Source organism: Ambystoma mexicanum, chromosome 3q (genome assembly GCF_040938575.1).
Source record: "Ambystoma mexicanum isolate Mex_15411 chromosome 3q, UKY_AmexF1_1, whole genome shotgun sequence".
In the NCBI taxonomy this organism is placed as follows: domain Eukaryota; kingdom Metazoa; phylum Chordata; class Amphibia; order Caudata; family Ambystomatidae; genus Ambystoma; species Ambystoma mexicanum.
In genome coordinates, this window is record NC_090926.1 from 1,224,906,840 (window position 1) to 1,224,921,457 (window position 14,618).

At 44.1% G+C, this 14,618-nt stretch overlaps 1 protein-coding gene across 3 annotated transcripts in view; it reads left to right on the top strand.

Annotated features, from left to right (window-relative positions):
- MAST1 (microtubule associated serine/threonine kinase 1) overlaps positions 1 to 14,618 on the top strand; it is a 1,484,042-nt gene that overhangs the window by 845,176 nt on the left and 624,248 nt on the right. For all 3 annotated transcript variants that reach the window (XM_069604134.1, XM_069604135.1, XM_069604136.1), the window contains one exon: positions 6,440 to 6,507. In XM_069604134.1, the coding sequence (XP_069460235.1) occupies positions 6,440 to 6,507 (68 nt within the window). The remainder of the gene's footprint in view (positions 1 to 6,439; positions 6,508 to 14,618) is intronic.

The window sequence follows — 14,618 nt, forward strand, 5'->3', positions numbered from 1 at the left end:
TTCAGAAGTCCACTTAGCTTATCAATGTTCATGAAACTAGATTCTTCTCTGGCTCAGCAAACAGAATCTCACTGGAATTCTTCTTCTGCAGACTTCTTCTCCTGTTACTTAACTACAATTACTACTATATTATTGGAACACTTAAAAGGATATTACTCTCCTTAAAAATGGAAACTTAACATGAATTTAACTGGAGCTAACTAATATATGACCTACTCTGATGCATACTTTAATGAAAGGCAGTTGAGAATTGTTATTAACATTCTAATGACATCACAATGCTGCATGCTGTGAACTGAACCAATCACTGTTGTGAAAATGTTCCACCGTCTTGGCTCGGGGGCATTTCATCTTTCTAATTGAAAGTTAGTTAAGGGAAATAGAACAAACTAAAAGAAATGCTCTATTCACAAAACAGAATTTATTTAATATTTCAACCACCTTCCCTTTCTAACTTTCCTGGAATGGTATTTGACATACCCTATTCTCCTAAGAACCTTGTCAAAGTGAGGTACAAAATGTGAGAACCTGACAATCACGACTCCATTCCTGTAGGGACCAAACCTTACAAATAGGGACTTAAAGAAAACAGTGGCATTGTGAATGGGTGCATAGGTGTTTACTATGCATACCTCCTGGTTCTCTAACATGCCGTGTATTATAGCCATCCTCCCTTCGTCATCAGTCCTAGTGTTCAATACTTTAAGTGGGATAGCTTGGTCGACCCAGATAAGGACTCTTCATGCGTATAATGAATATGTGGAACCCACCATCACCCCGCCCCATGCGCTTGCAAGCTTCTTTTGTTTCTGTGCATTCAAGTGCGTCTCTTGTAATAGCGCAATCCCTACTTTATGCCTCCTTAGATATGTGATCACTCTTTTATGTTTGACATAATTATTTAGATCCTGGATATTCCAGTTCATGATTTTTACTTCTTCAATCATCACACATTAATTTTGTGGGTTCTGGCGGGGCCTCTCGACTGCCTTGAGCTTTGCCCGGGGTCATGTGTAGACTGCTTGCAACTATACCGGGCTTCCCTCCCTCTCCTCTATATGACACGCCCCGCCCGCCAACTAGCAACAAAACACACTTTAACTGAAACGGTCTAGGCATGCTACGCATTCTAAGACTTCTCTGCTTCCGCTTCATTAGACCTAGTCACTGGACTAGACTCCTGGTGCCCAACGGGGGGGCACTCTATATCATACCCTTAGGAAAACTATCCTTTGTGGGGTAGTAGTAGGGTATGCGTGTTGTGTTCCCTCTACTAGGCTTCAGTGACTTAACTTTCGTGCACCTGCTAAATATTTTGCTCAAACAGCATCAATTTGCCTTAGCGGCGACAATCCTCGGGCAAGCTTACATCTTGTCGCTTTTTCTGTGTGATATGTCCCTTACATATTTGACTTCACCCTGTGGAGCTCCTTAGCATCCTCCGTCTCGTGTCTATCCATCCAGTCCTGCGCTTCAGATGGCGTCTAGAAGAAGAGGGCTTTGCCATTGTGCAGGATCTTCAATTTAGCTGTGTATATTAGCATATATTTTAGATCCGCCTTTTTGAGTCTGACTTTAGTTGAAATAAATTGGGCCCTCCTCTTTTTCACCTGAAAGGTGTAATCTGTGAATATTGATATCTTCGCCGAGGCTCTTTGTATGGTCCTCCCAGTCCTGGAAAAGGCAAGGATCTTTTACTTGTCCTTGTAATTTAGGACCTTGCGAATTGTGGGTCTTGTCGGAGATCCTGGTGGAGGTCTTCAGGTGAGGGAACAGTGCGCCCGCTCAATAGTGAACCCCTCTGTTAGGTATACAGGTCCTATTTCCTGCAGTAGCAAATGTTCAATATATGTGGTGGGGTCTGACCCGTCCATTCTCTCAGGCACTCCTACTATCCTGATGTAGGGTTGGCGTGCACGTCCCTCCGCGTCTTCAGCTCTGTGTTGTAGCAGTTTGACTTTCTGCAGCAGGATATCAACGTCTCTGGATGTTTGTACTCTTACAGCTGTATTTTCTCTGACCTGTTCTTCTAATTTGCCTGTGCGTTCCACCAAGGCTCTAACATCTTGCCGCAATAAGCCTACATCAATTCCCACTGCGTCAATCTTAAGTTCCAGTGTTGCCTGTAGGGCTTGCAATGGCATTCAAAATCTGTTGATTCCCTAAGTCTGTTGATTCTCTGGAGTGCAACATGGATCATCTCTCTTTGTCACCGCTATCAGTGTCAATTGAGTGTCTTTGTCCTTTTGCATATGTTTCCATCATGGTCTTCTTATTTTTGTTTTATTGCCTTTTGCCGCCATCTTCTCAACGTTTGCCGTATCCGGAGCTTCGAGTCTGCCCTCTCCTAGATGCTCCTCTTTTTCCACCTTCCGGCCTTCAACCATAGATCTCTCACCTTGCTTAGGGGGCTGTTACACCCTTGTCTCTGTTCTGCTTCAAAAACTCCTTTAGCACTGGCCTTATGCTAGTTCCGTCGATGCTGCTCCTTCACCCCTTAATGTGCTATTTTTTGGGCCTCCAGGCATGTTGCTTGGTGTTATCCGCTCTACGATTGTATTGAGGAGCTTACACCCTTCTCCTAGTCAGCAAACTAATACTGTGGCCTGACCCTGTAGTCTAGTGTCCTCTCCTTCTTACTTTTGGCAATGAGTGCTGCGTTGATTGTGCGCCCTTCACCGATTGCGCCAAATTCCCTCTAAGTTTCTTTCTTTGCGCCAGGGTGGGCCTCTGCACCGCTTGTTTGTTCTGTTTCACTGTGCTGTGCTGACTCCAGGCACGCTGTGTTCCCTGCTGTGTGTAATCCGTCCTTTTGCTCTCTTTAATTTTGTGGTGATAAGTCTCGACACCTCGGGTCCAATGTTGCGTTTGATATCTCGTTGGCTCCCCAAGTAGCCCCCATATTGAGTCCTTCACTCCTATGGGTGGTACTGGATGAGGAGTGATTGTTTTTCCCTCTGCGCGGCCCCCACTAGTTTGTTCTGGAGCCCGAAGGCTTGTTCCACTGGCCTGCACCCTCCCTCAGGGCTTGTCAGGGTGGGGGTGTTTTCACTTGGTTGGTGCTCCGGCGGGGTCAGTGCTACCCCAGCGCTTCCTTGCTTGTCTTGTGTGTGGGCTCAGGGAGCCATGCGTAGCAGGTTGCCTTGGCTTCATATGGAGTGCGCAGGGGGTTCTCCCCCGCTCCTTACCACTTTGTAGAGGCTTTCTCTCTCCAGTGTCTTCTCACAACCCAGAATTGTGCACCTCGTCCTCTGTGTCTGCGCGAATGCCGGCCGCCTTCAACGTCCTCTGCTGTAAATACCTTCCAAGTCTTTTAACTGCCATGGCCACCATACCTTTGCGGACTGCTTCGTAGGTCCGATCCAGGTGGACTGGATCCCGCTGCAAGTTTCCTTTGTCTGCCTGCTGCTGATTTTATGGTGGTAGCCGCCGACCCACACCTTGCAGGTCTTCAACTTGCTCTGCCCCCACGTCTCCTGGTCCTCTGGCGCGTGTCTTCAGTGTGCCGACGAGGGATATATCGGATACTTTTGCTTCCGTGGCTGTCCCCCGTCTATTCACAGTTCTGTTTTGGCTGTGTCTCGGCTCCTGTCAGCCAACGCGCCTCCCACCGCCATTTTCTGCTTGTCTTCTTCTGTGCATAATGTTCATGGCGTATCTCGCCTGTTATCGTTGCCGGGGCTCTCAGCTTACACACAGACCCCGTAGGCGTTCCTCTTGCTGACGATGTTCTATTTTTAGTTCAAACAGTCCTGTTTTAATCTTATCTTTTAGCGGATCCATAGGAGCTTCCAACGAACATGTCTGCCTCAGATGGCTGTTAGCTACAACCCCCCCCCCACTTAGCTTCTCCTTGTAGGCCTCTTGGCTTCATGTGTAGGTTCACACTCTCTGGCTTCTCCTGGTTACCCTCTTGGCTTTGCCCTCACGTGTCGCACATCTCATGTTAGTCTTCGGCTTTGCCGCACTGTATCAATTCATAAAAGTTCAGTCTCTGGTGGTCTCTTTTATTCCCCACCTTTCTGTCATGTTCTTTCAAAAATGTGCTCTTATTTCATAGATTATTTTGCAAAAGGACACTCTCCCTTTTAACTTTCATCTGTTAATAGCTTTGGTAATTCTGGCGGGATATTGGCAAACCTGCCTTACAGTCTCCATCGCCCGATATCCTGATATTAACAGGATATAACGGGTAGCGGAGGGACGGTAAGTTCCCATTACCGCAGAGTCCAATAGGTCTCTGCGGGAATGGGAATTTACCGGGTCTCCCATAGGACTTCATGGGATGGTATTGCTGGAATCACAGACACTGGTAGTACTGGTGCCAGTGATTCCAGCAATCATTTGCCTGTGGGGCCTGATCTACTGGCAGTTCAGCCTGCCGGGAGATCTGTGGCCCCCACCGGCAAACCAGAAGTGTGCCGTTCAGGAGAGAATGCCAGAGCCAGAATGACCAGCATTTTTTCTTGGATCTTTTCCAGACCTCCACACTTGTAATGAGGCCCAATGTCGATGATGTGCTTTCACTGATTTTATAAGATATCCATATTAAGAATGGCAGTTTGCTCTTATTGAAACCTAGCTATGACTGTGGTCTGCATATAGTAAATGGTAGATTTTCATTGTACCAACCAGGCGTAGGACCTTTTAGGTAGTCTGGGATCCTCGTTCATTGTTTACTTTTTTATCTCTATGATTTACTGGGATTTTATTAAAGATTTCAAAGTTAATCCATAACCAACAAGTGATCTTGCATCAGTAAGTTTATCATTGAAATGAAATCTAGTAAGGTTTTTGCTTCTGCTGTTTCATATTTGAAAGATGAGGGGTTTACAGGCACAGATTCTCTTGGAAACAAATTGTGGTTCATGATGCTTGTGAAATGTTATCAATACATCTCCTGAGCTGAACCCTGATGTGATCTTGAAAAAGTTTCTTGTTTTGTCTGCTAAAATACGTAATGCTCGGAGCACAACTGTTAGACCTAATGCCCTAAAACATAAGAGTTCATGGGTATATAAGGACAAAATATACTAAATGAGAATTGCTCAGGAAACTTAAAAATCCCAACCCTTCTAGAACGGTGATACGGATCAAAAGGTATTTTTATAAACAGGATTTAAAATGCCAAAAGAGAGAACTACAGGAGAAATCCTGGGATGGGATGCCACTTACTGCACAGGCTAAGGATACAAGAACATTTTGGCACTCGTTTCTTACAGAACCTCCCATCTTAACTATTGGTTCTGCAGAGGAATGGAGGTACTATGTTTGTGATATTTATGCAAAAAAACTTGTTTTAAGTTCACTTGGCGATTTAGGCCAATAAACTCTTTTAGATCCTCTTAAATTATGTAATACGATGGAAGTAGGAATTACTTCATCTCAGCTGGAGCTAAACAAGAGTCCTGATCCTCATACAATTCCCTCTTATGTGTACAAACTACTACCAGCACTACGGGTGCCATTAACCTGTAATGTATTTGAGTGTTCTTTCAAATGGTTTGGTACAACATCTTCAATAAACATAATGACTGGATTTTATCAAATGTCTCTTACAACGTTTGGTTTTTAAGAATTAAGAAGGGGTGGGTGTTTCCAATCAAGCTCTTAATTTGTTTTTGCTTGCTGCCAAGGCAATGGACATTAAGAAGGAGCCCATGTACGTGTCCTTCATGGACATGACAGCAGTATTTCATTCAGTGGATAGATCTATATTGTGTTCAGCCATCCAGGAGCTGGGACCTAGTGGTGGGTTATTAAATATGTGTTTGTTGTGGCATTCGCTGAGGTTGTGTTTTGGTCCTTCTTGTGTTTATTGTTTAACTTGCTCTTTATTGGACACACAGACCAAAGTGGGCTTTGATACTCCACTTATAGATGTCTTACAAATCTACATTTTGTGGTACTCGGAAAATACAATTCTGATGGTTACGACCCCTCGTTCGTTGCAAAAGCTTATAAATGCGTATTCTGGTTATTTAGAACTAGGGAGTCTTAAGGTTAACACTAAGAAATGTTTACAAGGAATAGAAAGCCCCAAACTGACTTTCTATATTGATGACTCTGCGCCCACATTAGTGAAGGAATATAATTACTTAGTGGTACACTCATCTCCTCCTTAAGAAGTACTAATCATCTCCTTGACCACAATATGTACCTGATGCACCCTCTGCCTAGGAGTGGGTCACCCAGAAAGCTCTGACAATGTACCTCAATCCTTACTTGTTGCAACTTGCACTATTCAATATTGGAACACACACATGATGTTCTCACAATGCACCTCAAACCTTACTTGTTGCACCCTAGTCCTTTTAGTACTGGGACACATGCCAATCTCTCAAAATGCAGCATTTCCATGGGCTGTGTTGGGCAAGCAAACAATGAGTACAGTTGACAATATTGCTATCAAAGACGCTCCTTGTTTTTTCTTTTGCAGACATGACGCATATCGATGAGCTGGACAGTGGGGGCTCAAACACTCCAGAGACGGATGACTTAACTGAGGTCAGTGCACTTTCCTGTCCTGCCATATAGTATCCAAACAGATTTTGTTTACCCTTTGAGGACATTGAGGAAGCAATTATCACCAGTGTCCTTCCTCACTTACCCTATCTGATGAATATTGAACCCAGAACGGGTTATAGAGCAGTGGGTCAAAAAGCAGTGACAGACCACATTTGTGAGGGGTAAATTTATTTAAAATCCATTATAAAAAATAAAATCAAGGGTTCCCACGTTTCTTGTGGTTGATGAGTGAGAGGGTTTAGTCTTTCATAAATATATATACTTTAGAATATTTCCACCACTAGAATATTCTAAAGTATGTGAAGTAAGTTACAGAAGACAGTGGAATCTACACTTACAGGTAAATAAAGACACGTGTCCCTGAGTTCTCAAGTTGGGTACCTTGAATGTCAAAAGGAAGAATGCACAAATCATGAATGAGAGAGTTGAATTGCAAATTATATAAATTCTGTCTATTACATCATAATCCTATCCTGCTTACTTCCACCCACTGTGAACTTTTGTTTAGGCCAATTTCTTCTTCAATGGTTTGTAAACTCTATGTGTCTACTTTCCCCAGGGCACATTGGGGGTGATTTTCTCCTGGAGTGAGCTGTGCCCATGGTCGTAATTTTAGGGGGGACAAGTGTGTTTGTCCCACCTCAACATTTGTGGCACACCATTTTGTCCCCCTCATTTGGCAGGAGCCTCTTTCCTTTAAATGTCATGTTACTCCCCCAACCGACAAACAGTTATGCAGCAGTACTCCACTGGCCCTGCTCTCTACCAGCCACGTTGGTACCCAGGACCTCAACGTTCTGACGCGCTCCTGCAGGTGTGTACCTTGATTCCAGCTTGTTCGACCCAGCTCACTCTGGTGTTTCCTTTGACAGTCGCCTGATCTACAAACCACTGTGTTCGAACTAGTTTGCCGCCGCACTGCACTAACTGAGCATGTAGTTGCCTTAGCTTGAACAAGAAACCGTTGGTGCACCTGCACTGTTTGATCCACTTTTTTTTAAATCGCCAGAATATTTGTTACCCACCTTCATCAACACTCGACCAGACCCTTGGGGACCCATTGAGCTGCCACAGTCGAACACTGCATGGAACCGCCTGACTTGAACTGCTCATCCAGTCTCCAGCATCTTCGCTGTCACCCTCACAATCCACACTTCTTGGAGAATCTCAGCAAGCTTCATTTTGACGCCGTCACATCCCAAGCAGAGCCTGTTTAGCTCGAACCAACCGCTCATTTGCCGGACATCATATCAAACTGCTGGAAGCATTGCGCCATGAATTGACCCGAACCACTGGTTGCCAATGACTTGAACTGGCATGACCTCAAGTTGCCACCTCATTGAACCATCACTGGACCTCGTGGCGTGTCATGCGCCGAGCCAAAACATCTTTTACCACTACTTGAACCGGACCCGAACTTCGTACCGACCCTGGTGAGTCATCAAAGCTGCATCGCTTAACTGCCACACTTGAACTGCTCTGAGCTACCGTTTAGAACTAGCTCAACGTCTGATCCCTGCTGGGTTTAGATGATATGCTGCACCCGAACTTGGCTCGATCAGCTCACACAGCACCAAGAAGCATGGTTCAACTCTGTCGAACCACCAAGAACCAAGGAAAGGTATTATTGACTAATAACTGCCCCCTTGATCCAGCTTTGGGCCTTAGAGACTGGTTAGATCATTTGAATCCCTTTTTGCTACAAGAGCAAATCCTTTTAAAGAACATTGTGGCCATTACTTGCCTTTCACTCCTTATGCATTACCCAGAGGGCTACATCTTTCTATTGGTGCATATTCAGTGTTCTTTCATCAGGGTGGGTTTTATGGTGTATTTTTATTTTTCTGTTTAGCTACACAGATAGTGTGTTGTATTGAAGTATATGCATTTGTATAGAACCTTCATTGGACATTGTTTTTATTTTGAATTGTTTGGCTTTGCTGTATGGGTTGCTTCCTAATCACATTCACATCCCTCTTGAGAGTATAGCCTTCTCTCGATCCATGTTACCACAAAAGACGAAAGAGGTATACCTCTTAATTGTGCCTGTTTTACCTTTATGACTGGTTTAGCTCTTGGTTTGTATAAGTGTGAGTGCTGAGTAGGTGCTTTATCTTCTACTCACCCTTGTACTCCTTCAGGGAAGTCAATTTGGCACACCTTACTCTTGCATCCTGTGGCGGGGTTCCCTTCCTGGCTATAGAGACCGACAGTGAATGATTGGCTCAGTGGTGGTTTTATTATCCTCCGTTTATCCCTGTTCCATTGCAGGGGAGAGTCACAGAGCTCCCCTATACAGACTCCCTCTCCCCTACTGTGAGAGGCGGAAACCTCTTTCTATGTAGACCCAAACCCTTGAAAGAAGGCACAAACACTTTACCTTGTCCAAGTTAATGGGAGTACTGACCTCACAGACTGCGCTCTATCTTCCTGTCATTTGATCATTAAAGTGATTGGTGATATGTTGTCTACTCAAAAGGGATAGTGGATAAATAAAGGCTTGAGTCAAGTTAAGTATATGTACACTTCTGTATTATAGTTTCATACAGATTAACACTATACTTTTTTCTGTATTATCATTCATACAGGTTGCAAATGTATATATTAACACTATACCTTTTCTCTATTATAATTCATACAGGATGACAATGTATATTCCAGAAGGGTTTTGAAATAAAATTCAACATTCAAATCGGAAAATATAAAGAGCATAATGTCACGCCAATATAAAGAGCACAGCGACACGCCAACAAGTGTTTCGACCTAAACAAATGTTGTCCTCAGGGCGTATAACCAAGTAACATTAAAGCAGATTATATCACAAACAATAGTCATTAACTTTGTTTAGAACAATTTGAGAATTCCTTTTCCTAGGGTGGAGGTTTGGGAAACAAAAGACCGGAGAGAGGGATGGAGAAAACAAACAAAAACAAAAACCGAAAGAATTTTGTTAGATGGGTCTCATTTTTGCGGTATTCAAATTGGAATTTTTACAACATAACAGGCCCAAATTTACACTTTTGTTAAGACCTGACCTGATTGGTAAGTCATTTTATAAACACAAAAATCATACAAATTCTGTTCCAGTAATTCGGTTTGCCACTAGGAGTACAGCAGATTTTGGTTCATGTCGGGAGGTAAATCAGGTTATAATTACCTATAGGACTTGCATAATTCTGGGTTTTACCTGCAAAGTATTTAACGTCGTTGAGTAAATAATGTCTGCTTCACTAGTCCAGAGTCAGTTTCATTCACATGGTGAGGAAGGATAGCCCAGGGGCAACACGTTGTTCTTGGAAACATGACAGCGCAGCGCAACAGAGGTTTGAATCCCGATCCTGCGCTTAGAAATGTGGTATTAGGTGCATTATAAAAAAACAATTATAATTATAATTATGCTGTTAACAACATTTGTTCCGATACTGTTACGCTCTAACACTGCTTGATGTCATGTTGCAAGTATACGGTTTTCTGTTGATTATTATTATTGCTGTATTTTATTATGGTAGTTATGAGTTTCTCTGCGTGTTACCTCCTGAGACCCCAGGCTTGATCAAAAGTTGCAAGCCCACAATTTTCTGACTACAGATTTCTCTGCTTATGATATAGAGTTACCAATCCATTATCCACACAGTATTACGTCGCAGAAGATAGGGTGTTGCCAACCCACCACAATGTCTATATGCTCAGTGGAATGGGACCAGAAAACGACAGCAGCCTTTTCTTCTATTCCTGCTACTTTACCATACTCAAATAAACGTGATGGGTCTGACCTATTCTAGACCTTTTCAGAGCTCAGTGTGTTCCTACCTTTGGAAACCTTTCACATGTCAACTCTAGCTCAGATTCTAGTGGCCTTCCAGTTAGGGTATTGTCTAACATCTGTGGGCCTTCAAGATGCTTAGTTCTATGTTTCAATCAAAGGGGAGTGTTAGGAAAGATTTTCTTTTTGCAACTTTCCCTCCATAGTTTACTATGGAACACCATTCTTGTTGCTCCGTTTTGATACGGTCCTGACTTTTTGAAGGGTAGTAAAGCATTTTGCTCATTTGTTATGGGGAAGCCGATCAGTCCTTCAAACTATCAGTACTGGAACTTTGTTTCCCTTTTGAATTCTTGTATTTTTACAATTGAACACAGCACCTTAAAGTACAGTGCAATGGGGATACATGTATCACCTATCACAGGTCAGAAGACGGATGTAGACTCTTTAAAGAATTTTTTCAACAAGTTGTATTAAATAATAGGGTGTAAACCTAACTATCCCTATGACTATGAGGTAGTCACTACCTAAAGGAATTACTAAGGTGTTCATCAGTCTTCTTTTCCAATATCCAAAAGGAATTTGTCCACCGTCCAAAAACAAACACTATCTGACCCTATCACTATTACAAACAAAATAAAGGGGCAGGAGAATGACTCCCTTCTCCTGCGCTGTGCTTCCAGCACTTGACTTCTCAGAATGTGCTTTTTTAATAGTTCTTGGTAACTCGTTTTATCTGGTAATTCAATTTCTTTCCTCACAATACTATATGTATTCTTCACTTTGGATGTGATATTACTTGGTTCAGATTGATTTATCATAAAGACTGCTTTAGTGGACCGGAAGGTGACCCATCTGCAGTGTCTGCCGATATCCTTGTTTCTTTGCTGGCTTGCTACTGCTCCCTGCCGCCTGCCTTACAAGCTCCGCCTGCAAGCAGCTACTTAACCGGCAGCCCCCGCGAAGCGGGCCACAAAGTGGACCGGAAAGTGACCAGTCTGCAGTCCGCGGCCCACAGGCAGAGGGCTGGGGGAGGCTGGGTCTCTCGCTGTACCGCCTGTGCAGAGCTGAGCCACGGATGCTCTTGGTGAGTGTGTGTACCATAGCAGAGCCTCTTCACTGACTTTCTTTGACAGCTGATTCAAGCAACCCAGAAACTGCAAGGATATTTTATTTTTGATCTGTGTCTGCTGTTTTTTTTTTATTCTGGTAGTGTGGCACCTACGTGGAATTTCTCCGCTGATCTTTGCTTGCCAACCTCAAGCGACCTAGAGACTGCAGGGAACTCTTCCCTTTGATCTAGGTCTGCTGCTTGCCTGCATCTCTTTAGTGTGATGCCTGCATCCAAGCAACTGCATGAGATAAGGCCTTAGGAACCAATCTGTCCATGAAGACACACCGGAACTACTGGTTCCAGAATGCCTTTCAAGTTGTACTATCCTCGTATCACAGGAGTCTTCGTCGCTCTGCAAATGTATGCCTCCCTCCTCCAGCATTCGAGAGCTATGGCAGGAGTATCCCAGCTTGTTTTGAACCCTGACAATCAATTTAATCTGGTCAGTTTCGGAAATGTGGAAACTGTTAATCCACAAGATAAAACCATCAGGGTCTGACTAAAATCTAACTAAAAAATGAATCTGCTGATTTTAGAACTCCCCGATCTAACTCTGTTTTTTCTCCAATTGCTGGTCAGCGATTTATGGACCACTACTTTGTGAAATCCATTGCCACTAGTACGGAACTAAAATCTGTGGCCCAATAAAAGGGATGGCCATGCTTGACCACCCTGTTATGAAGGAACATAGTATGCCTGCTGGGCGTAAACATCTCACTGACCTCTGCATTATTGAATTTGCTGCCATGGAAAACAACGCACATATAGGGGTTTTGCCAATTGATAATGCTGGCAGTCTCATACAGCCAACATGTAATGCACCTAATTTGGGCTCTCCGTCTGATCTAACTAACATCATCGACAAATATTCAATCACTAACGAACCAGATGGTCACACATGCGTTAGATCTGAATCCTCTGCTGAGGCAGTCGACCTCACTGAAAATTCTGCTATGTATCACACTCTCCGTGAAGTAGACTAAAAAGAATCCGCCTGACCCACCCTACGGTCTTGCACTAAATATGGTTTTAAGCTTTTCTGTTGCCCTATATCACAACATTTGGAATGAGCTGAAGTCTACAAATGGTATGATATCCGAAATGAATGGTAAACTGGATGCCATTTGCTCGCAGCTGCACTTCCACCGACTCTGAACTGCCTGGCAAGTCTTGGAGCTGAGTCCTTGTCATCCATTGGAAAATGTGTATCCTCCGACGAGGTCCACTGCTTCTCCATCCCAGTGTTGCAACTTGAACAATGTCTTTCTGCCCCCTCGCCAAACCATAACAGGCTGTACTACGATTGACTTAACCAAGGAATCTCTGACCCTCCCAGCCTGATTAATCATAATGATGCTTCTGAGGGGTCAGTTTTGTCTCTTGCAGTTCCTTTAGCAAAAAATGGATTAAAGCAAAGATGGCTAAAAATGTGAAGAAAAAAATACTGCTTTCCTGGAGAAATGTGCAAAGCTCCCTCGGACTCACCTCTGAGCTGTTTTTCCCTTCAAATATGTCCCCACTGTTGGTAGAAGGAAGAGCATTGGAAGTGTTGTCGGCGAAGAGGTCTATGGCAGATTCTAACTCACAGATGGACCCTGTACCCCAGGACAATTCAAGGCCTCCCTCTACTTCTTCTCTCAACCAAAAGCCAAGTACAGGCGTTATATGTAATCTATTGTCCATGCCCCCAGTGGCACTGGTAGTTCAAAATACTCTCCCTCCATCAAACTGCTTAGAGAGTACAAATAATCCAGCAATTATGGCATGAAACCAGTTGAAGGGGAAAACGCTCCTATGTCCAAATGTGATAATCCGGTGCAGTCTTTATACCGCCCAGGCAGCCAGGCGTCTGACCAACTCATTGATTCTGGTATGCGAGGTGCAGCTAACTCCCTGACCGTGGGTTCTGGTTTTTCCCTGATACAGCAGATCCCTGGTAGTAGGACTTGGTCGCAGTCTGACTCTCAGGTCACGGTCCAATCCAGTAATCTTGGTTTTGGGGGTGTTGAAAAGCAAGAGCAAACCCCTTTGAAAAGTAAGGGCAACCCCCTGCTGCGGGCACTCTTGCATTGGGGAATTTACCATCTAACCTATATCCCTCTTTGGCAGCAGGTGTGGGACAACTACTGGGTGACTACACCTGGCCAATCTACATTAACCAGTTGGGACCCATTCATGGAGCCTTGAGTCTAACAGGCTTATATCTTATAGTGTATTGCATCAAGTGAGAGGCAATGATGTTCAGTGGGGTAAGAATGACAGAAATCAGGCAGCCCTGAGGAAAGACCTAAGTTAAGGTAAAAGTGAGTTTCTATTAAAAATGACTAGCCTAATGGGCCCTAACATCCCGGTGTGAATGAATAGTTCCATATCCTACTGCTTTTTGCTGAAATTCCAGCTCTAGGATTACTATGCTCATCTGATATTGACCATATTGCCTTTCCTGACCGAAACCATGTAGCCTCCATTATCCATTTTAATTCTAACTTGGTTAAGGACCTTGTTTATTCTAAAAGGCTTAGCCTTCAGGCCCTAGGCTTTGACGTCTGTCCCATCATACCGCAGGAGGGTGGCGACATAGGTTCCCGGGGGCGAGGGGGGTCTGGCATTGTTTCACCCCACCAGTCAGGGGCTTAGAACAGCGGTGAGGGTCGATGAACAATCTGATGGCAAAAACATTGATTAGTCAGTAGTTACGTCAACACTGTGGTGAACACCAGTCCCATAATTATTCTATTGGAGGCTCTCCTGCGAAGAGAGACATAGCCGTGTGTATTAAATCATGGAACATCAGGGGGAGTCGCCATCTCTTTGCTTTTTTTTTAACTTTGTTTATTTTAAATCAAGGCAGGATGACAAGTACAGACATTATAAGCAGTGGTTATTTAGGCATGTTGATCCCCAGTCCTTTATCCCCCCCTGCGTTTCCTTCCTCCTCCCTCCCCTTGGTCCATCTGTCCCTTAGGCCTTGTAGGCGGGCTCTTCCCTCCCGGGCTGTTCAGATTGGGCATCAGCGTCTATGTATCTTCCTCCGGGATCTCCTGATTTTTTAAGATCCAGCGGGCCCCGGTAGGTTTATAGGTCAGGGCGGGGAAGCGCCGGTCGAATTCCAGCACTGGGGCCCAGATATTCTGGAAACGATGAAGAGTTCCCGCTTGCGCTGCCGTCACCTTCTCCGCTACCAAAATGTCCCAAAGTTTGGTCCACCATTGG